We start from the raw sequence: 23,182 nt of genomic DNA on the forward strand, positions 1-23,182 counted from the left end.
CAGTTGGCCGTGGTGGCGGCGGCGCTAGTCACGGTCTCCCTCTCCCCTCAGATCTCATATCTCTCTTGGATTGGGTCTTCCTCTGCGAAGGCAACGGCAGCGGAGCCAAGTCCCCCCTCTGGATTCACTCTTCCCTCTCTTCCCCTATGCCCCCTTGGTTCTCTTTCTTTCATGGAAATCAAAGGAAACTGTGTATTGCCGCTGCTGTTAGAAAGGAGGGGCTGCAGCAGTTTGGGGAAACCGGGTCAGGGGAACCGGGTAGGGTTTTTAGGGTTAGGGTAAAATTGGGTTCAATGGTAATTTTGTAATTTCAAATAAATGTAGGGGTAATAAAGTAATTAAAAACCCAAATTAAATTCAACACTAATTGTTATAGAAAAATGCTATTTGCTCGTTAATTTTACAAATCATTTTCAATAGAAAACCCAAAACTAAAAATTAGAAATAATATAATTAATTTCTCTATTTTTCCAAAATAACAGTATTAATATTTAAAATATTACTTATCTAATCCAAATCATACAAAATCCTTATTATTTCATAACTATCAACTTTATAATATAATTATAGAAAATAATCCAATAATCATCAAATTGGATAATAATCATAACTCGTCTCAAATTCAATAAATCAAAACTTGCCTTAAATATCTTTAATAAAATAATTTCTGAAATTAAGGCTACAAATAACCATATGATTTGAGACTTACTCACAAAAAGACTTTTCAAAGGTTTTGGGTCTTACAAGTGACACCGTTAAACTGTCTACTATTAACACGGTTACCTTTTTTCTAACTACACACTATTAATACTATTGTTTTTTTCACTCACTCTAACCCACACTGACAATTTTTTATTAGGATTTATACTAAATCAATTCAAATAATATTTCAAATTTTTAACTAAAATATAATTTGTTTATTAAATTTTTAACTGAGATATAATTTTAACTGACAAAATTTTTAAATGTTTTATGTACTATCTTGAGTATTAATTTTTCAAATTCCATATATATAATAAACAAGATAAGATTAGGGGGCGTATTTTCGTAATAATATTTATAATTATTTATTTTCATAAATAAAATATTTATTTAATTCATTTAAATAAAAAATATTTCTTTAGTATAAGCTTCATTTCTTATATTTTATTATTATTAATATTTTTATTATTTTTTTCTTCAATTATAAATCTTATTATAATAATAATTATTTGATAGAATATTTTTTTAGTTTGATAGATTTATTTTTTCTATTCTTTTGTCAAAAATAATATATATTAGGAAAAAAAGAGAAGATACAAATTAAATTTTAAAATTTAATTTTATTTAAAATATGCAAAAAATAACTATTAAATTGAGATTTAGAATTTATTTTGATAGATTTAAACTCTATGTATTATTGTTATTGAAAATTTCAAATACTATTATAAAATTTTAGATATTTTTATCTTATTGTTTTTAAATTATAAATTATACTATATATTTAAAGAGTTTTATTTTTTTTTAAATTATATATTATGAAACAATCTCTTATATTAAGTTATTCTTAGTGTGGCTGTTTGTTTTTATGTATTATATTAGGTTTATTTATTTCTCTTTTTAAAAAGGCATATGTAGATAATATGAATCAATTGAATTAATGTAAAAAATGAATGAAATAGTTACAAATAATTAGATTTTATTTATAATTTTTATATTTAGATAAAACTAATGTTATTTTATGCCGAGTTTAATAATCATTAATTTTATATATACTTAAAATATGATTATTTTTACCATTAATTTTGTATTGAAATAGTATGTTTTTGGTGATGTTTTTTATTAACTAACTTAACAAATTTTGAATAATCAATTCTAAATAAATTCTAACTATTATTTAATTTAATATAAAAGATATTATACTAATAGAAATACAACGTATTTCTCATTATATTATATATGATACTTTAATGTAGTTATGAAAAAAATTAGAATTATAATTTTTATTATTCATCAATCTCAATTTTTTCCTTTCGATATAAAACTAATTTATTACATATTTTGTTATTACATATTTGATAGTTTTGTGATGATGACTTTTCTTTTAAATAATTTTTTTTACTCTTTCAATTAAAATTATAAAATATTAATTTATTAAATTTTTGATAATTTAAATTATCTGAATTAAGCAAGTCAATTGTATACTTTTTTATTTAACCGCCAGCCACTAAATTAGTCATTTATATATATATATATATATATATATATATATATATATATATATTTTAGAATATAAAATACACATTAAAAATAAATTTAATAACATATATTTATACACAATTATATAGTAACTAATTATTTGTGTACATAACATTTTTGTATTTTATTTTACTTTTACTATGATGATTACTTCTAGTCTTACTTAAATTTTATGTTTTTATTGATCATTATTATTATATTATTCTGGTATACTTTAATTATCATTCATTTGTATTGTAAATTTATATACCAGCTACCACTTACAAAATTTGAAAAAAAATATATTTTCTATTAGGTGTGGCAAAACTTTTCAAGACCATGAGAATCACCATAAAAATTGGCCAAAATAAAAATCCGAATATGAATTTTTTTTCTGTGGGACAAAAGTAGGAAATAAAATTCTCCAAAAAGACAACTACAAATTCCTAAATGGAGATTCTCGCCCAGTTTTTCATAATTTTAGAATTAAGTAAATATATTTAATTGTCTTTAAAATTTTAGAGCTATATTTTAGTAATTTCATCTCTCATATATATTTTAGTAATTTTATGGTATGTTATTTTATTTATTTGGACAGGATATAAAAGTTTACTTAATTTATACTTTTAGATAAAATATATTTATATGTAGTTTTAACGTTTTATGTTTTTTATTTTATTTTTAAATTTTATTAAATGAAAATTAGGACCTTACGAGAACTTCGAAAAACACAAAAAACAGAGAAAAAAGTAAACATTTTTCCATAATAAAGATTGAAGACGAAAGTGAAAAAATGTCAGGATTCACGGAGGGAAAATTCAGAGGCATTCCCACTTCTGTCCCATACCATTGACATCCAATCCCTACTTTTGATATAAAATTTATGGTTATTTTAGCTTTTTTTGTTGCAAAGTATATTGTCATTCTACTTTAGTTAAAAATTTCACACACACAACAAAATTGTAAATATGCTAATTTCTCCTATTTAAATTTACACTATATATTATATTATGGTTAAAATAGAAAATAACACTAATATATTTTATTCGGAGAAAAAAATTTACTCAAATCAATGTATATAAATTCATAATTTGTTAATTTATTTAATAATTAGTTTTTAAAATCATGAAATTTTTTTAATAAAATTAAAAGCTTAAAGTCAAACATAAAATATCCAATTTTAATAATAGTAGATAAATACTGACATTAAATTTGATTTAAAATAATTAAATATATTTATAATTTTTATTAGAAAAAATTAAATATAAAAATATGTTTTTAAAATTAAAAAAGTTGTAAACCAAATATAAATATAAATATATTTATATTTAAAAAATTAAATATAAATATATTTTTATTTTTATTTTTATTGTAAATATGAAAACTAAATCAAAATTGAATATTTTTATACAACTCAAAATTTTAGTAGCAAAATTATTAATAATTTTAAAAATTAAAATAAATCAACTCACAAATAAAAATAACAAAAATAATGAAAAATAAATACCGTAAAATCACAAATTATAACCTACTTTAATAATTATATATAATTTATAATTTAAATTAAATTTAATCTTTCCTGTAACTTAAAAGTTAAAAAAGTTACTTATAAATTTATCCAAACAGACCCTAAATATTATTAATTCTATATAGCTAAGCTTTTTTTTAAAAAAATAATAATATAATTTCCACCAACCTATCAGGCATGATCCCCTTAAAGATACATTTACAAAAATTGTCTAAATCTGTAGAAAACACCATAAATAAGAATTTCTCTTCAAACACAAAGGTAGTGTTTTGGTGGAGAGACATAGACTGAGAGACTGAGACTGAGAGACTGAGGTTAAGAGATAGACACATAAATAAATTTTAGTATTCTGTTTGGTGTAAAGTGTGAGACAGAAATTAAAATAAGAATGAAACTCTAATTTAATTTGTACAAAAGATAAAATTGGAATTAATTAATTGAAATGAGGATATTTTAGGTATAAAATATTATTAAATGTTCAGTCTCTATCTCTAAAAATTTCAATCTCCTGTGTTCTCACTTTTTGGAGATACTGAAATACTGAAATTTTAGGAACAGAGACAAAAATTTTAGTATCAGTCTCTCAGCCAATAAATATGATACTGAATCTCAGTTTATTAATCTCTATATCAGTACTTCAAAACAAACTCTACCTAATTGAGAAGGTGGTGAAGGGTCATATATTATTAGTTTGTTTATAATGGCCTTGATAGAAACGGATACCAGTTTAATAAAGCCTCTTTCCTTCTGAATAATTTGAAATTGAAAAGCCAACATAAATTCCATGCTCTCTACTTTAAGCATTAGCTACCTCCTCATCATTATCACTCCTCATCATTATCATGGTTAGTCATGTAAACTATGCATCCTGAACAAGATCATCTTCAATGACTAACTACACTTCTAGCAATGCATTTTCTGCATTTTTCAAATGGAAAAATACATTATGTATCACAGGGTACTCTCCAATTGGTTGAACATTTGAGCGTCATCAACTGCATTTTCACCATCATCGTTATCGTCAGTTATATCCGCGGTATCAACTTCGGTCGACAATTCGTCATTGTTGATGGTACCATCGGATTCTGACAAGCCAATGAGTGACACAAAAACTTCATTCTTGATAAATCTAGACTGTCTCAAAAACCCAGTTAACACTTCAGCACTTGTAGTATCATCTTTGTCCTGACAAAGTTTAAAGAATGCAGAAAAGTTTGTCGCCCTTGGTCTCCATTTGTTTGAAACATCGGCCACAAAAGCTTCTTTAAAGCAGGACAGAGCCTCCGAAATCCTCTCATCAGCGATATGCCCAGAACAAATAATCTCCCAAGTTTTTGAATTCGGAATTCCACCACCTTCAGTCATTTGTCTAAAGAAACCCAGAGCTTTGTCAGTATTTCCTTTCTTGACATAACAGCCTATCAGAAGGTTTGTTATTCTCGGATCATAAGTCGAACTTGTTGAAAGCCATTCCTCATAAAATTTTTCTGCACCCTCAATATCATCCAGTTTAACCAGAGAAGCAATAATAGCATGGTATCCCAAGTTTGGTATAGTGGCAAACATTGATTTATAAGTACTCCATACACACGATAAACGTCGTTTTTCTTTCCAACACTTCCATATAAGCTCAGAAGATAATGAAATGGTACTCTATCCCGGCCTTTGATTCTACTCTCAACCTTTCTTAAGCAGCCTACTGCTTTTTCAAACATATTCATATTTATATACATTGTAGCCATTGTGCTGAATGTAGTCCAATTAGGAACAATCTTCGGGTCCTTCACCATCTGGTCAAACACCTCCTCCATCTTTTCTATTGATCCTCGAGAACCACATGAAGATAGACAGATATTATATGAATAGATATCAAGCCGTATGTTTTTCTCTCTCATTTCTGAAGCCAACATATCAACTTTATCATAAACCTTAAGGTTCACATACAAAGTCATCATTACATTAGATGGTAGCGAATGTACTGCATAACCTTTACTCCTCATTTTGTCAAATAATGCCTCTGCCTTTTCCTTCATTCTATATCGCACGTATACATTCAAAAGAGCTCCATAGGTCCTTCTATCTGTTAACTTGTCAGCCAGACTCAGAAAATACTCTTCTGCACTAGAAACTCCATGAACCTTGGAAATCAGATCTAACTGAATTGCTGCATCACTTGAAGATACACTAAACCTCTCTGGTTTGTTGTTCATCCAAACATAAACCTGTAACATTACACAAATTGCTTTCATAAATAGCTAATATTAAAACATTATGAGGCAGAGACATATCTGTAATCACAAAATTTCAAAGGAAGCATTCCATTTAATAGAAAAGTGGGAAAAATGGCATTGTAAGTATTGCAAAATCTATAATTTACAATACAAAAGGATAATATAGGAATGCTTGTACAAATACTTAAAGCTAGGGAGACAAAATATTGTAAATGATTGATTTGATTTCATTCAATATATATATATATATATATATATATATATATATATATATATATATATATATATATATATATATATATATATATATATATATATTCAGAAAACATTGTTGGTTTAGCATATTTCCACAACAAAGCACAAGATGTATTCTATACCAATGGCTGATTTTTGGCTGTAAGACGCGAAAAAATAAACTAGTTTATCTAAAACAAAAAGGTCGAAACAACTAACAAGTACCCATTGCCTTCGGCGCCGGGGATTAAGGCACCTTCCCCGTGTCCGCTTAGGGGTGGCAACGGGGCGGGTTTTTGCTCTACTCGACCCCGCCCCACTCAACAAAAATCCGCATCGAATCCGCTCCGCTTCTACCCGCGGGTAGTAAAATGTTAAACCCTAACCTGTTCCTGCGGGTACCCGTCCCGTCCCTACCCGCTCCAATAATTATTAAATCCAAAAAATAAAATAAAATTTTAAAAATTATATAACCATTATTTATATTCATAACATAAATTAAAATAAAAATTTAAATATGATACAATATTATTAATCATTTTACTAATTATTTTATATATATTACATATATTATATATTAAAATATATATATTTATATATCTATTATATATACCGGGGCGGGTAGAGGCGGGTTTAACCTAAACCCGACCCTGCCCAAGAACCCGCCCCGCTAAAACCCGCTCCGGTACGGGTGCGGGTAATTACCCGTCCCGAACGGGTAGAGGCAGGGTGGGTACCTGCGGATTCGGGTAGTGTTGCCACCCCTATGTCCGCTGTACTCATTAAGCACTTAACTACTTATATAGAATGAATTTACAAAATTATCCTCGCATAATCTGAAAATAGTCAAAATACCCCTAGACCTGACCTTTACAATCTCCTCCGCCCCAACCTCTGCATTCACTACTCTAAATCTCCGATTCTCTTCTTCTCATCCTCGCCACCGGCCCACCGTCTGCCGCCGTCACGCCGCACACCAACCCTTATCTCTGTCTCTGCTGTTCCACCCGTTTGCCGCTGTCCTTTGCTTTTCTCGTCGTCAGATCCGTTGCTGCCGTCTTCCACTTGTCCCGCCGTCCTCTTCCTCGCCTCCGTTCTCTCACCTGCTGATTTCGCCGCTGGTATTGGTACTTGTATAAATGATCTGATTTAGTGTTAAGTTGTTCTGTTAATTGTTCATTGCCGAGGAAAGCATGTTGTAGCATTCTGGAGCAGAACATCCTTGAAAACTAGACCCTGTGATCGGGTATGGATCAATGATGTGAATGAATCAGGGATAGTGTATGAAAAGGCTCAATTAGAAGATCTGTTAATTTTGTTGTCAATGAATATGCTTGTTATTTAGGGTTAGTTTTCATTTAGGAGTATAGGTTGTGTATTCTTTTTCGCTGATTTGGCTATTGGACACTAAGATTTTTAGAATCTTTCTACCCTCTCCCATGGGGCTCATTGCCGCTTCTCATATTACAAAAGTTTGATTCAAAAGTCTCTTTGAGATACTACAATTTCATTTTTTCTTGGAAGGGTCTCTTACATCAATATGTTCTTCAGTATTATTATTTAAAAGCTTGACACAATGTGATGGTTTATGGATGCATATGGATTTTTGGTCCAGAGTGGCTTTTCAGCCTCTTGGCTTTGGCTTTGGATTTTGAATGGTTATTCTCAAAATATTAGACACCACTGATAGAAGGTTGGTGTATACTTTCGGCTGTAGCTCTTAGGAATAGTTTCCTTTATTATAGTTCTCTGAGTGAATGTGGAATAGATTACTCTCGTTGGACATGGAAAATAAATAAATAAATAAATTTTTTTTTCCTGGGATTTTTTTTTTGCTGGATTATCATTTTCCTAGATGGTGATGTTGCAATGTTATCTTAGAATTACATTTTCTGTAGATAAATGATCTACATGCTTCTATTAACCTAGTTTGGTTACTTCTACTAACCTAGTTTGGTTACTTTATTATATGTTTCAGATAACGCAAGGACATAAGAGTTGTTAGTAAAATGGTTTCCTTTGAGATGAATGATCGCAAAAGTAAGTGGAATGTGATACTTTTTGTTGTTGTAGCTGTACTAATGGTGTTATATTATGTGGTCTACTGCATCTAATGCTTATGTTTGAGACTTAAGAGTAGATTGTTGTAGATTAAGCTAGTAGTTCCTTAAGTTACTTAGATATTCAGTTATTTGGTCAATGGGCTTTGGTTTATTTTAAGGCTCTGCATTTTATTTCCTTTTCTGGTGTTTTCTTTTCTGTCTATACCTTGAATTTATCTTCAGTTCTTTTCATGGTCAAAAGAAATTGTACCCAAATATTTTTTCGAGTAATAAATTGATTACTCGAAATTAATTTCACTTCTTGGAACTAATTGGATTTGGCTAATATGATATAGTTTTCAAGATATCTATTAGTGCCTTTGTTTTGCTCTCACATTTTTCCATTATTCATGGTACAAGGATTAATTTGACAAAACTGTCTATTGGACATATCTAAGTTACGTAGTCGGAATCTACTTCTGTCATATTTTTTACCTTATTTACAATTCCTCCATCTGAATATGTTTATGGGATGGGCATATGATACAGAGATCGGGTTAGGGTTAACTGGATTTGGTATATTTTTCTCATTCCTTGGGATTATCTTCTTCTTCGACAAGGGATTACTAGCTATGGGAAATGTAAGTTTCTATTCTATTTTGAGTCCCTTGCTTAAGTAAAACTTCTTATTATGGTTTTTATAGTTAAGCTTGGAAGTGGTCATTGAATTTGGATTTGACCCTAGCCTCAAATTGGTCTCCGGATTTTCAGTTGCTTTAATTTGGACCCCAAATTTTCACTTGGTAACTTACATTAGTTCCTCGAGAACTTTTTGTTAACGATGGGGTGGCATGACATACTAATGTTGAAAGTCAGTATCGAATGTCAGAACATGGTTAGGCTATGTGTAATGGAGTGATGACGTGTTGGTTAGTGACACAGCATTTTGACATGAATGGTAATGCCATCCGTCATGACAGTTTGTCCACGTGTCACGTATAGCAATATGATTTGTTTACACATGTCATCAAGTGACTCTAATAGGTTCCTAAATTTTCACTCATAACTCATTTTAGTTTCTAAAATTAAAGGACGGGAATCAAATAGAAAGCACCTTTTGACGACTAAGTTACAATGTATCTCTCTGGGGATGCTAAGAATATTTGAAACAATTAGTTATTGAGATAGTCTCTCTTATTTTGTTTCATAAATTCAAAATTCTTAATAATTTTTTAAACCCTAACCCAATTTAAACCATTTGTAATGATAACATCCTAGTGATATATAGACAAATCATGTTACATCACATGTACCAAAATGACACGTGGCATTACCGTCTGCGCCAATATGCCATGTGTCACTAATTGACGTGTCATAATTCCATTAAGCACAACTGAATCATGTTTTGACCTATGGCACTAACGTGAAAACGCTTGAGGGACTAACGTGATTCATGGCTCCAAATTAACGTAATTTTAAATTTAGGAAACTTCAAAGACCACTTTGAAGCTTAATTTGGGATTTTGCTATCGTCATCTCTAATGCCTTGTTTTCTTGTCACTCAAATCAGATCCTGTTTATTTCTGGAGTGTCCTTAACCATTGGTGTGAAATCCACTATGCAATTCTTCACGAAACGAAGTAATTTCAAGGTATATTTGTTACATGTGTACCCCTCTCTCTCTGTATTGTAGTAAACTTTCAACAATAATTTTTGTCTTTTCTCTTAAGGGATCAATCTCGTTTGGCATTGGATTCTTGATTCTCATCATGGGATGGCCTATTTTGGGCATGATCATTGAGGCTTATGGATTCATAGTACTATTCAGGTTTAATGGAATTGAGACTCGTGTGTTCTGTTGAATTGTATATCTGTAATTGAAGCTAACCATGTATTCATGTGCAGTGGTTTCTGGCCCACACTGGCTGTTTTCTTACAGAAGATTCCAATTCTTGGTTGGTTGTTTCAACAGCCATATGTCCGATCGGTAGGTATTTGTAATGTAATGTAATTGAAATGCCTTACCACCTGCCAACCAACTAGACTTAAGTAGAAGCAGCCGACACTTTTGTGATTTATCATAGCTGCTATATTAAAAAATGCCTAATACCCTAAATCAATCCCTAAGAAAATTTTTAATCAGACACTTTAGTTCTCAATAAATTTTAATCACCAAATCAGTCCCTAAATTTTTCATTAGATAAATTAGTTCCCGTATCAAATTGTTCGTCTATATGGAAGAACCAGTTTGAGAACTTCAAAATTGTTTAGATATTGTTGTTGTCTTTGTAAAATATCGATAGGGATTAATATGCCAAACTTTTTACGAGAATTTTATATGATTGATTTGTTTAACAAAATAGAAGGTTAGAAATTGATTTGGTGATTAAAATTTGGATTAGAGTGTCCTACTAAAAGTTTATTGGAGAGTGGTTTGGAGTATTACTCTAAAAAAATTATGTTCTTGGTCAATCAGCGAAAAATTTACAGTGTCTCTGATTGTTTGGAGCAATTTGATTTTAATTTCCATTGATAGATGTAAAGATAATGTCAATGGAGGGTGTAAAAGCAACACCTATACACAGTGCATCAAGCTAAAGTATTGTGAATTCTGATAATAAACATGGAAAAAAACTTGAATTTTGAGTACAAAAAACTTTCCCTTGTTCAATAAGGTTGTATTGAGCTACAAATTAGGCAATGCAGGGGAAGATTAATGGTTAATTTTATCTGTCTATCTATCTATGTAGACAATGTAGAATGATACAATGTGAGTTTTTCCAGGCTTTGCTTAGATATTGTGGAAAATGGTGGAATTTTCAACTTGAGTCTTCTAATTTTCTGGTATTCTCTGCAGTTGTTGGAACGTTATAGAGGCCGGCGAGTACCCGTGTAAGAGAGGAGGAATCGGCGGAAACATTTTGTAGCTGCTAGCAAGCAAGCACGTTTATCAGTGTATGTAAAGAAAATACCAGCATATGGGAGATACCTGACTGTGAATTCAGAGTTGGCACTCTGATGCTAGCATATGATTGTCACTTTTAACACGATAGTCATGTATGTAGTGACATGATAGTCATGTATGTAGTGGAAAGAGTTCATTGATTATGCGTCGAATTAATCAATTACGCAATCTTTGTTCGAAGGATAAGAATGATAATTTCTTATTTGGGTCAGTGTATGTAACAGTGCCTTCCGACAACACACTGCTATAGGATGAAAAAATTTGACGGAGTTGCATGTGTTAATTTTCCTCGTTTCAAACTAAACATATCCGTAGGTTTATTTAGGTAAAGTTTTCATTTTTCACAAGTAGTTTATTAAAATTGGTCTTTGAAAAATAATTTCTTAAAAGTTGTATTATCTATGTAATACAAATCAAATTAAAAGTAACTTTTAATAAATATAAATAATAATTATGTTTAGTAGAATAAATTTTAAAATTTAAAATAACCATAGATATAAGTAGAGAGAATTTAGATCATCAATAGAATTTGGTATCAATAATTTAGGGTTTTAAATTTGATAAATACAAATAAATTTTAAAAATTATTTGTTTAAATATTTTTAAAAATGTCTCTTTTTTAAATGCTATAAAGACATAATTTTTTATTTACCAAACGACAAGTGAGATACTTATGGTTTTTGAGAAGCACACCTATTTCTTTGAAAAAAATTTACCAAAGCAGGCATTAGCCTGCCAATGTCAAAAGCTCATTGAATCCACACTGATCTATTGAACGGCATCCATGTTCTCCAATTTTTAAATTGCTAGCAGCATATGAAAGTCTGTTTGTAAAAGAAAAAGAAAAGAATCTATACATCCTCTTGAGTTGAGTTCCATTTTTAGTCTTTAAAAATGGTAAGTTACAATAATTTAGTTTTTGAGATTCCAATTGCTCCAAATTAGTCGTTTAGATTTAAAAAAGCGCACCACGTTAGTTCTAAATACATTTTCCGTTATCTGAGTAACTTGACTTAGTTATTGCCATGCTGACAAGAAAAACGAGTAGATGACGTAAGAAAAAATGAGATTGAACCAATTTGGTTCTTTCCTCTTTTATAACTTAAAGCAAATAATGTTCATCTCATTCTTCTTCTTCTCCATATTCTTCTTCCTTGTGCATAGTCGCAGGTCGTGAATCATGATTGATGTAAGACCTGCAAAAATATTAACTAGTTAATTAATTAATTAAAAGTGAATTAAGAGCGTTTAAACACTCCGGTCTGCGCTATAAATTTAAAATTCAATTTAAAAATTTACAGAAAAAATTTAACTCAAAAAATTACTTAGAACGCAAAAATATAATTAATTGTGAAAAAATGCGTGCTGGTGTTATAATTAACTGTACGGGCTAAAGTCTCTCCGGTACTGCATATAAAAAAATAAAAAAAAGTAGAAATAACTAAAAAAAATAAATCTACCGATGGTTTTACTAAACATTTAAAACTTTTTCAACAAAAACAAACAATACATATTGACATACTTAATATTAATAATACATTATAGTATTACATACAAAACCAATTAGAAAACCTACCCCTCTGAATAAAACTCTAACTAACAAGGCGAGGAAAAATAAACTCTAACAAGTCAACACGTAAACATAATCTTCTATGCTCTTGTAGCTCCGCACTAAACCTTCGCACCTATAGCTAAAATGGGTGGAAATAGGGGGTAAGAATTGAAAAATTCTTTGTAGGGTTGGGGTGTATTGTTATGTTCATTCTAATATCTGTTACATAAGAATTCCACAACATAATACTTACAATCTTCAACAGATGGCCAATAGCAACAAACCTCACAAATACAAACAACTTTAATAAACCAGAGATACAGAGAAAATCACAAGTCAAGAAGCACACACACACACAATCAAAAAAACACATATCACAGAGAAGTATGCAGAAACAAGTATGATACATGTCTATCCTGTGTAGGTCATGAACTCATATGTCGGTTGCCTACCTGCTCTCGACATTACTCGGGCACAAGTCCCGTATATGGCTTTCCAGATGCATACAATGTGCATATAAGTCTTACGGTCAGGCCGCATACAATGTGACTTTTAAACATGTTGTAATATGCTTACATTTGAAAAACCGTTCACAGTGTGTGGGCGTCCCCACTATACATTTGGCCCTAAGACCCAAATAAGGTTGCATCTACCTCATGTGGCAGACAGTCTTTTAAAGTCTTTTTATCTTTGTCCTCTGCTCTCCTGTGGCAAATATCCCTTTAGTTAATACATTCTTTTCTTTTCTGTGCTATGTTCTCCTGTAGCAGAGGTTCGTTAGATTCTTTTAGTCTTTACTCTCTACTCTCTTGTGGCAGAGATTCTTTTAACTAATATAATTTTTTTGTTCTCTACTCTCCTGTGGCAGAAGTTCTTTAATCCTTTTCTTTTCTTTTCTTTTCTTTTCTTTTTTTTCTCATCATTCTCTTAATTCCTTATTTTCAACATCACAAACTGTCTTCACACTCTTCCCTCATCTTTCTCTAAAGATTTTATAAAGAGAGAATCATGAGATCCTTATCTTAGATTTGTCTTTCTAAAACTTTTAGAAAATCTTGTCTATTTACCACTCTCTATTTATTTTTCATAATACTTACAATAATATTCTTATAAAATAATATCTTGATAAATAATAATTATAATACTAATTTACTCTAATGTAAATGAGTAATTTTAAATAAGTATTTAAAATAATATTTATAATACTCTTAAAATTTATTTTATAAAATCTTATTTTCAAATTTTTATTAACTACTTTCTAAATCACAAATTCCTTAATATTTTATAGAATTGTATTTAAACCTTAACTATTTGTTTCATATTTATAAAAATAACTCTAAACTTTTATAAAATACTCATTTTATCCCTGAACTTTATTTATTACCCAACATACCCAAAAAACTTATATAATTATGATATTAGACTCAATCTTTTCATAAAAATATATTTATATCCCCAAAAAAAATAATTTTTCATGGCGGTTGCTTTTCTTCACACAGAATCGAACCCTTCTTATTTTTGTTTCAAAATATACATTTAAATTTTAATCTGTTTTTGAGTTTTACGGTTACCGATTTTTTCACAACTTTTAATTTAATCTCGTGGCTATCAAATCTCATTAAATTTACCTCAAAATGCCAAATCACAACAACTCCAAAATCATCAAAACACCTCAGCTAGCTGTTCATACATAACCAAACCAAAATCTCAAGCAAACAACAATAATTCAACAAAAATTCAAGATAAACTTAATCAAGCTCAAACAATAATCAATCAAACAAAAATTTACTTATCAATTCATATTTAATTACTATAAAATTACCAAACCCTACTTCCATACAAAATCAAAACAACAGAAATTCCGAAGAAGCTTTCACTACTAGAAAATGGCTTAATAAAGACAGATTTACAGACAGATTTGGTTTATATTACAGACGAATTTTTGGTTACCGACGGAATTGCCGACGGATTTTGTCCCTCTGTAAAAGCCTCGTCGAAAATTATTTACCGACGGATTTTTTTCTGTCGGAAAATTACCGACGGATTTTTACCAGTTACTGACGGATTTTCTCTCTGTAAATTCTCCATCCATTTCCTGAAAACGACGAACTTTCCGACGGATTTTCAGACGGATTTTCCGTCTGTAATTACAGACAGATTTTCCGACAGATTTTCCGTCGGTAATTACAGACGAATTTTTCGACGGATTTTCCCTCGGTAATCACAGACAGATTTTCCGACAGATTTTCTGTCTGTAATTTTTTTAGATTACAGACAGAAAATCCGTCTGTAAATCTGTCAGTAAGATAAAATGAATTTTTTTTAGATTTTTTCAGTGTAAAATAAACCTGTTTTATACAAAATAATATAAATTTAATAATTACAATTTTTTATCTAATTAGTATTCAAATATTTATAATATTACAAAAAATAAACAAATTCATCATATTATAAAGCTAAAAGAAAAGTATTATAAACAAGCAAGTCAATATAATTCAAGACATAAACAAAGTGTATTATCAACTATAATCCTCAATATATTGTTCAACCATACTAAATTTATCAACTATAGTCCTCAGTGTCATCTTCATCCCCATCATCGTCATAGTCTTCATCCGAAGAGATTGAAGGTGGCGGCGGTGGCGGTGGCGGTGGAGCAGTAGTGGAACTACTTGACGCTCTAACCTTCTTGTAATAGCTAACATAAGCCTCATTCCATCTCTTCTGTTTCAGCTTTTCCTTCTTGGCCTTTCCAATTGCCCGTTCTAACTTTTCTAACTTCTTTTGAGTCTTTTCCAAAGGAGCCAAGCGTGTATCTAACAACTTACTAATACGCTCATCTGTCTGTTGAGTAACACGTTGAAAAAGCTCTTCATTGAGATTATGAATCTATTCTCGCAAATCAGGAACAGAATTTTGATTTGTAGATGCTCTTCCAGATACAGAGTTGGCAGAAGTGGTTCTAGACTTAATAGAGCTAGAAAAGAATGCTCCTTTTCCGTAAACTTGATTCTTCTTTTGCCCACCACACACTTCCTCCCAAATCAAGTCTTCATCAATTGGTGGTAGCTCCATTCCTTGTGCTTGAGCCTCGACATGTTGGGCCTGAACTTCTGCTAACTTTTTTATAAACTTCTCCTGTTGCACAATGATTATTATCAAAAGAAAAAAAAACCTTAAGTAGTTAAGTTGCAGCTGTAAGTTGCCCCAAGAGAAAATACAGAAAACAAAAGACACTTCTGTGATGAACTAGTTCTTTAAAACATATAGAAGATTTTCACAGTTCAAATTATCAAATGCATGGCAGAATAAAAATCAATTATAACAAGGTGAAACAAAATACAATGCTTGCTTTCTAAGAAACAAGAACTTTACTCCCCTAAAAAATTAGCTAAACCTATATTAGATGCTTTCTTAGGTTATCATCCATAAAACCACAAGTTAATCAATATGCCACTCACTCAGAAATCTAACAGAGCATGAGAAGTAGGTCCAAAACCAGCAAGTACATATATTGTCGTATAGAATTAGAAAACACAACAACTACTACTAATAATAATAAGTAACAGAGAAGAAACTAAATAGTAGTAGTGAAAAATCTATTTACTTAATATTTATACTATATCTCACATGAGTGTCTTGAGAGCGTTTGTCCACCCATTTAGACTTGTCACTTTTAAGTGTGTGGGTTTCCTTGAAGACTTCCTCATGAGTTGGTGTACGGTCTAACTGCTTCTTCTATTTCACATAAACACAGAATAAAAAATTTTTTATATAAATAAATGTCTATTAAATAAGATCTAAAGCCACTTAAATTATGTTACCATCCTCTCTATAGTTGAGCTCAGTGGAATAGAACCACCGCAATGGACAGAACCACCTAAGAGTGACGCTCGATTCTCCCTCGCTTTTTTCCTTATATTTTTCCATTTCTCATCCGTTTCCCAGTACTTTTCCAACACCTTTTTGTAAGCAGGAATTAGCCATTCGTGGGTTGTATCCACACCCTCACGGATATCCGACATCATTTGGCTAAATCGCTTACTTGTCCTATATTTGAAAGCCTTCCAAAAAAACTCCTCATCATCGTCATCAATAAGAAAATGGCTCTGCACATAAAAAAGATATTATAATATAAGATAAGACAAGAAAATAACACAGTATTAAGCTCTTTTTGGATCCTGTATGTTCCTATTTTAATTATGTAAGGAATTTATTCGAAAAATAAACAGAGAGTATATAACTATATATCATGAATTATGGTATATCAACATGACTATTCAAAACTGATTGAAACAGGTAAACAAAACTTAGCAATTTATATACAGGACATTTATAAAGCTAAGTGAAACACATATTCTCATGATATTTTTCTTGCAGGACATTGTATACAAGCCATTTATAATTTCTCTTGAATATAATCAGCACATTAGCAAAAAATAAAGGGAATAACGTTATGCATATAATTTCTCTTGCATATTCTCATGTATAAAAGCTTGTTATTGAGGATACAAGGGAATAAAGTTATTAATCAGCACATTAGCAAAAAAGAAAGGGTAGAATTATAGTATAGATGACAAAGATATACATAAATCATATATGATCATTGATATATATGTTATTTTTACCTTCCACTCCTTAAACCAAAGCTTCTTTGTCAGAAGAGGGACATCCCCAAACTTTCTATATGGTTTATCATACCGTTTCTTGATGATCTCTGTAATCTTTTGCGAACCATGAGGGAAAGGTAACCAACTGATAATTTCATAAATAATTGACAAGTTAGGAAACTAAAAAAAAGTAATTATTTCTCTAATTCAAGCAATCAAATTTTACCTTTTTTTTTCCATCTAGAACCAATCTTTGTTTTGTGACAACATTAGGAACCGATGCAGTTTCTGATGGAGGAGATGTACTAGAGCTTCCAGGTGTCTCTGAATTAACTAATAGGCTGGAATTGCGAGACGGAGGAGGAATCGAAATTGGAAGAGGTGTCTCTAATAAATTTAGCTATTTATTTATTTTATTTTATATTAATAATTTATATTTATGATTTAAATTTTAAAATTTACAATTGAAGAAACGGTGCATTTTTTATTTTTTCCAGAAGGCATTTGTATTCTACATGCTTTACCCGGAAATTCACGAATAGAAATAATGTGTTGAAAAGAAAAGAAATTGGGGTAAAGTTGGAGATAGGTCACGTGCAAAGGAGCGTGCAAGGCACTTCAGAGTAAGAGAAGGAGAAAGTAAAGTGAGTGAGTGAGTGAGTGATGATAGATATGATTAAAGATTATAATTAAGAATGCAGGGAGTACATGACGATTGGATTTTTGACGGTTTAGAATTTCTCAAATAAAATCTCGTCGAAGTATAGTTTCTAAACCAACAATAATCCTTTCATATAAAAGATTGTTTGTCACAAGTAACAAACCCCTAAAATTAATAACCGAAGTATTCAAACCTCGGGTCGTTCTCCCTAGGAATTACAATAGAGTGTCTTGTTATTGGTTTGAGTTGTTTTGGGGTTTTGATAAGAGGCATGAAAGTAAATGGCAATGAAAATAAACTAACAACTGTAAAAGGCTCTTGGCAAGGTATGAAAATTAGAAGTTCTATCCTAGTTATCCTCCTCAATTGTGATGAGAATTGTTCATTGCTACCACTTAGTTAACCCTTACTAAAGAAAAGAAAGTCAAGTGGATGAATTGACTTGAGCCACAAGTCCTAGCCAACTCCCAAGGAAAGACTAGCTTTAGTGCACTCCAAACCAATTAGCAATCTCTCCAATTACCAATCAACAAAGGGATTAGATAACTCAAGTGTCACTAATTACTCTACCTAGGCCAAGAGGAACAAAATCTATACTATATCTAGAAGAGGCATTTCAACAAACACATAATAGGCAATAAAAGTAAACAACATAAATTGCAAGAATTAAAGAGAGATCTAACTACAAAGGCAAGAGATCAACAATAGAAAAGCAAAGAAGAACAATTATTATGAATTACCTCTTATTGAATTGAAAGGATGTAGAGGGAACAATACTAGATCTACAACAAAATGTAAGAACAACATAAAGGAAATTACAACAAAAGAGTAGAGGAAGATGAATGTAACTACAAGGAATTGAAGAGCAGAAGTGGAAGAAAGCAAAGATTAAAATCTAGATCTAAGAACTAAACCTAATCCTAATCCTAATTCTAGAGAGAAGTGAGAGCTTCTCTCTCTAGAAACTACTTCTAACTACTAAACTAAACTAATGGTTAAAAGTTTCTAAAGTGTGAAAAGTATGAAAAGTATGTTGATTCCCCTTCACTCCTTGGGTTAAATAGCATCAGAAATGAGTTGGATTGGGCCCACAAGGCTTCTAAAATCGCTGGCCACATGTTGCTTTAAGTGAACTAGGTGGCAGCAACGGCGTGTGCGCGTACTTTGCGCGTGCGCGCCACCATACGTGTAGCAACTATGGCAAATCTTATATCGTTTCGAAGCCCCGGATGTTAGCTTTCTAACCCAACTGGAACCGCATCATTTGGACCTCTGTAGCTCAAGTTATGGTCGTTTAAGTGCGAAGAGGTCGGCTTGACAGCTTTCCGGTTCTTTCATTTCTTCATGAGTTCTCCAACTTTTCATGCTTCTTTCTTCATTCTCTTGATCCAATCTTTGCCTCCTAAACCTTAAATCACTTAACAAACATATCAAGGCATCTAATGGAATCAAGGAGAATTAGATTTAGCTATTTTAAGACCTAAAAAGCATGTTTTCACTCTTAAGCACAATTAAAGGAGAATATACAAAACCATGCTATTTCATTGAATAAATGTGGGTATAAGGTTATAAAATCCCCTAAAATCAATACAAGATAAACCGTCAAAACGGGGTTTGTCAGTACACAGTAAAAAGAGAGCCTAAAACAAACTATTCAAGAGTTTATTTATTACCTCTTCTTGGATACTCTTGTATCTCCAACGAGCTATGATTTTGGAGGCTGAGTGTGCAAGAGCATCAGGTTGAGCTTTGCTGTAGTCTTCTATTTCAACGTCAGTCCGCAGAAAACCAGATTAACATTTTATTTTCCAACAAAAAGGCCAAATAATTTATTTTAATTACCTTTTTTACTATTAACTGATTCAGTAGTATAACAGATTATATATAATTGAAAATGGAAAGTTCTATATATACTGCACCAAAACCAAATTAAATTAGCTCCGGAATGTTACCCTATTAAAAATCGATATCATCATCAAAGTCTGCAACATCATCATATTCATTTTTATTAGCTCCGGAACTAGAGCCGATGGACAATTCGACAATACGGTCCTCTCCAAATGGAGACTTAAGACTAATAGGAGGCTCAGTGTCTGAAATCCTAGAAGGATTGCTCTCATCCACTTGATAAGCTACATCATTCTCATCCTCATCCTCATCTACATGTACATGATTGGTTTCAATTCGACCTCTTGGTTTAGTGTTTACAACAACATGCCACAGAGACTTGCAATTTCCAGGATAAGGTAAGAAGTAAACTTGTTTAGCTTTTTGGGCGATAATGAAAGGATCATAGTGGCGATATCTTTTGCTATGGTTGACTTTAGTTATTTTGTAGTCATTATGAATACGTGTTCCGTTTGTTTGAAGGACCCCAAGAAAGTGATTGCAAACCGGGATCAACAATTTTGTTGCATTGATTTTGAACCTAGTAAAAAACATGAATAAAACTATTTAATAAAAGATATGTGATTACTATGTAATGCATCTATGATACGAATCTATGCACTTACATATGATGCAAACCAAGGAGAAAATCGGTCATCGCTTTCTCCAGGACAAGTTTCTTTCCAAAACCTTGATGAAAGTAGGACTAGAGTTGATAAGCTATGGGATTCGTTAGTAGAACAAGTGTAATTAACTATTTAATAAAATATTTGTGAACTTACATATAGAAAGGGCTAACTTTGCTTTCATTGAGTAGAATATGCAAATGAGCTGCAGCTTTGTCCCGTTCGTCTAACCAATGATCTTTAGCTTTTCCAACCTTGCGACCGGTCTATTAAATATTGATAAAGAAGCTTTAATTGTGTCTCCCCCGTCATCATTTCTTCCCACACGAGTTCGCCTCGATAAGATATGTGGTTCAAAGTAGAAAGAAACAAAACTTCAAGTCTCCTTTGCCAAGAAAGCCTCACAAATCGAACCTTCAACCCTTGCTCTATTTTTCACTGTTCGCTTGAATGCTCCTATCACCCTTTCAAACGGATACATCCACCTATATTGGACAGGTCCACACACACGTGCCTCATATGCTAGATGAATTGGCAAATGCTCCATCACATTAAAAAATCCCGGGGAAAATATCCTTTCTAACTTGCAAAGGATAATGGGAATATTTTGCTCCATAACCTCTAAATCATGAACTTTGAGGGTGGTTGAGCACAAGTCTTTGAAAAACTGGCTTAACTCGGTAAGAGGCTTCCATATATTTGTAGGTAGTTCTCTGAATGCAGTTGGAAGTAAGCACTGCATAAAAATGTGACAATCATGGCTCTTCATACCAATAAACCTCCCATGGGAAAGACTTACACATCTAGCAAGGTTAGATGCATAACCATCTGGAAATCTAAGTTGTTGCACCCACTTATACACGTCTTGTTGCTGTTCAGAAGTTAAAGTATAAGCTGCCTTAGGTTTGGACCAATAATTATCACCGACATGCCGCAAATGTAAATCTGGACGCTTGCACAGTTCAGCCAGATCTAACCTAGCCTTTTCATTGTCTTTAGTTCTATCAGTGTCCATAACAGTATTCATTATGTTATCAAGCACATTCTTCTCTATGTGCATTACATCAAGACAGTGACGAACCAGGTTATCCTTCCAATAAGGTAACTCCCAAAACACACTTTGCTTAGTCCAATTGTGAGTAATACCATACTCTCGCGATTTGATCCACTTTCCATTATCTGATATCTTTCCAAGTCCTTTAACCCTTTGCCAAATCTCCAAACCACTTAATTTGGTAGGAGGCTCTTCACTTTCTATTTTATTCTTCCTGAAGTCATTCTTATTGCGCCTATAAGGGTGGTTTATTGGCAAAAACCTCCGATGACAATCAAACCATGATGCCTTGCCTCCATGTGATAGTGTAAAAGACTTGGTATCCTCCATGCAAATTGGACATGACAATCTTCCTTGTGTCATCCACCCAGACAACATCCCATAAGCCGGGAAATCATTGATAGTCCACATCAATGCTGCCTTTAAGACAAAATTCTTCTTTTCTACAATATCATACGTCAAAACACCAGGATTCCACAACTCATTTAATTCGTCAATCAAGGGTCCCAAGAATACATCAATGTTGGATTTAGGGTTATTAGGACCAGGTATTAAGCAAGTCAAGAACAAATAGGGATCTTTCATACACATTCCAGGAGGTAGATTGTATGGAATTACAATTACGGGCCAACAAGAATAAGGCTTGCTAAATTGGATATTTGGGGTAAACCCATCATAGCAAAGACCTAACCTAATATTTCTAGGCTCCAAAGCAAAATCAGAGTAGATACGGTCAAAGCTTTTCCATGCCTCCCCATGTGACGGATGGGTCATCACGCCATCATCACGTTGGTTTTTTATATGCCACGTCATGTGCGGAGCTGAACTCATTGACGCATAAAGCCTTCGAAGTCTAGGGATTAAGGGTAAGTAGTGCATCCGTCTGACAGGAACTCTTTTGGACGTACAACCACCTTCGGAAATAGGCTTGAATCTAGGTGCTTCACAAAACTTACAACTAGTTAGAGCAGCATCATCTTTTCGATACAACATGCAATTGTTTGAGCAACAATCTATTTTGATTGCCTTCAATCCAAGCTTTTGCACTAACTTCTTAACCTCATAGTAATCCCTAGGTATGGCACTACCCTCAGGAGCAATTTCCCTAATTAAGGTGGCCCACTGCTTAAATGACTCCTGTGATTGGTTTCCCTCGACTTTAATGCATAGTATTCTAACAGCTATCGATAGTTGAGAGTGCACACAACCTTCCCACAAAGGCTTTTGAGCTGCCTCAAGAAGATCAAAAAAAGTTTTTAGCATCTACATGAGGATCTTCTGGACCAGCAGAATCGAAAACCATTTCATGATACCTTCTGGAGTTGTCTTCCCATCTAATGTCATACATATCACATTCTTCCACATTTGCACCACTTCCTGAACCACCTTCCCCACAATTATTGAATCCCGTCTGATTAATCCCTATGTCATCAATCTCTCAATGTTCTGTCTAAATCCAATAATTTGGCATAAACCCCTTTTCCCACAAATGCATCTTAATAATGTTCAGGTCTTTATAATTTGTGCATCTACACTTAACGCATGGGCATCTACACTTTCCTTCCGACTTCACAA

At 32.0% G+C, this 23,182-nt stretch overlaps 2 protein-coding genes and 1 pseudogene across 5 annotated transcripts; 1 reads left to right on the plus strand and 2 right to left on the minus strand.

Annotated features, from left to right (window-relative positions):
- Positions 1 to 4,696: 4,696 nt before the first annotated feature.
- LOC130939875 (pentatricopeptide repeat-containing protein At1g02150-like) lies at positions 4,697 to 5,976 on the minus strand (annotated as a pseudogene).
- Positions 5,977 to 7,053: 1,077 nt separating this feature from the next.
- Positions 7,054 to 11,507, plus strand: LOC130940225 (vesicle transport protein GOT1-like). Of its 4 annotated transcripts, XM_057868306.1 has the most exons (8): positions 7,054 to 7,331; positions 7,826 to 7,903; positions 8,189 to 8,250; positions 8,802 to 8,893; positions 9,823 to 9,903; positions 9,983 to 10,080; positions 10,158 to 10,239; positions 11,110 to 11,507. In XM_057868306.1, the coding sequence occupies exons 3-8, from the start codon at positions 8,220 to 8,222 to the stop codon at positions 11,146 to 11,148; spliced, it is 423 nt and encodes a 140-aa protein (XP_057724289.1). In that variant the 5' UTR covers positions 7,054 to 7,331; positions 7,826 to 7,903; positions 8,189 to 8,219; the 3' UTR covers positions 11,149 to 11,507. The 4 variants fall into 4 exon arrangements, with proteins under 4 accessions (XP_057724289.1, XP_057724291.1, XP_057724290.1 ...); XM_057868308.1 differs by lacking the exon at positions 7,826 to 7,903 and having other exon boundaries at positions 7,054 to 7,456; XM_057868307.1 differs by lacking the exon at positions 7,826 to 7,903 and having other exon boundaries at positions 7,054 to 7,337.
- A 9,422-nt stretch (positions 11,508 to 20,929) lies between these two features.
- On the minus strand, positions 20,930 to 22,870 carry LOC130939876 (uncharacterized). Its single transcript, XM_057867941.1, has one exon. It carries the CDS (start codon positions 22,868 to 22,870, stop codon positions 20,930 to 20,932), a length of 1,941 nt encoding a protein of 646 aa, XP_057723924.1.
- Between the last annotated feature and the right edge of the window lie 312 nt (positions 22,871 to 23,182).

This window comes from Arachis stenosperma, chromosome 7, assembly GCF_014773155.1.
Source record: "Arachis stenosperma cultivar V10309 chromosome 7, arast.V10309.gnm1.PFL2, whole genome shotgun sequence".
Lineage (NCBI taxonomy): Eukaryota > Viridiplantae > Streptophyta > Magnoliopsida > Fabales > Fabaceae > Arachis > Arachis stenosperma.

What these genes read in the sequence shown, in the direction of transcription:
- LOC130940225 (XM_057868308.1), top strand. Translation starts at nt 8,220, where the DNA reads ATGGTTTCCTTTGAGATGAATGATCGCAAAA. An exon ending in TGAGATGAATGATCGCAAAA is followed by an intron (nt 8,251 to 8,801) that starts GTAAGTGGAATG and finishes CATATGATACAG; the next exon opens with AGATCGGGTTAGGGTTAACT. An exon ending in CGAAACGAAGTAATTTCAAG is followed by an intron (nt 9,904 to 9,982) that starts GTATATTTGTTA and finishes TTTTCTCTTAAG; the next exon opens with GGATCAATCTCGTTTGGCAT.
- LOC130939876 (XM_057867941.1), bottom strand. Translation starts at nt 22,870, where the DNA reads ATGCTAAAAACTTTTTTTGATCTTCTTGAGGCAGCTCAAAAGCCTTTG.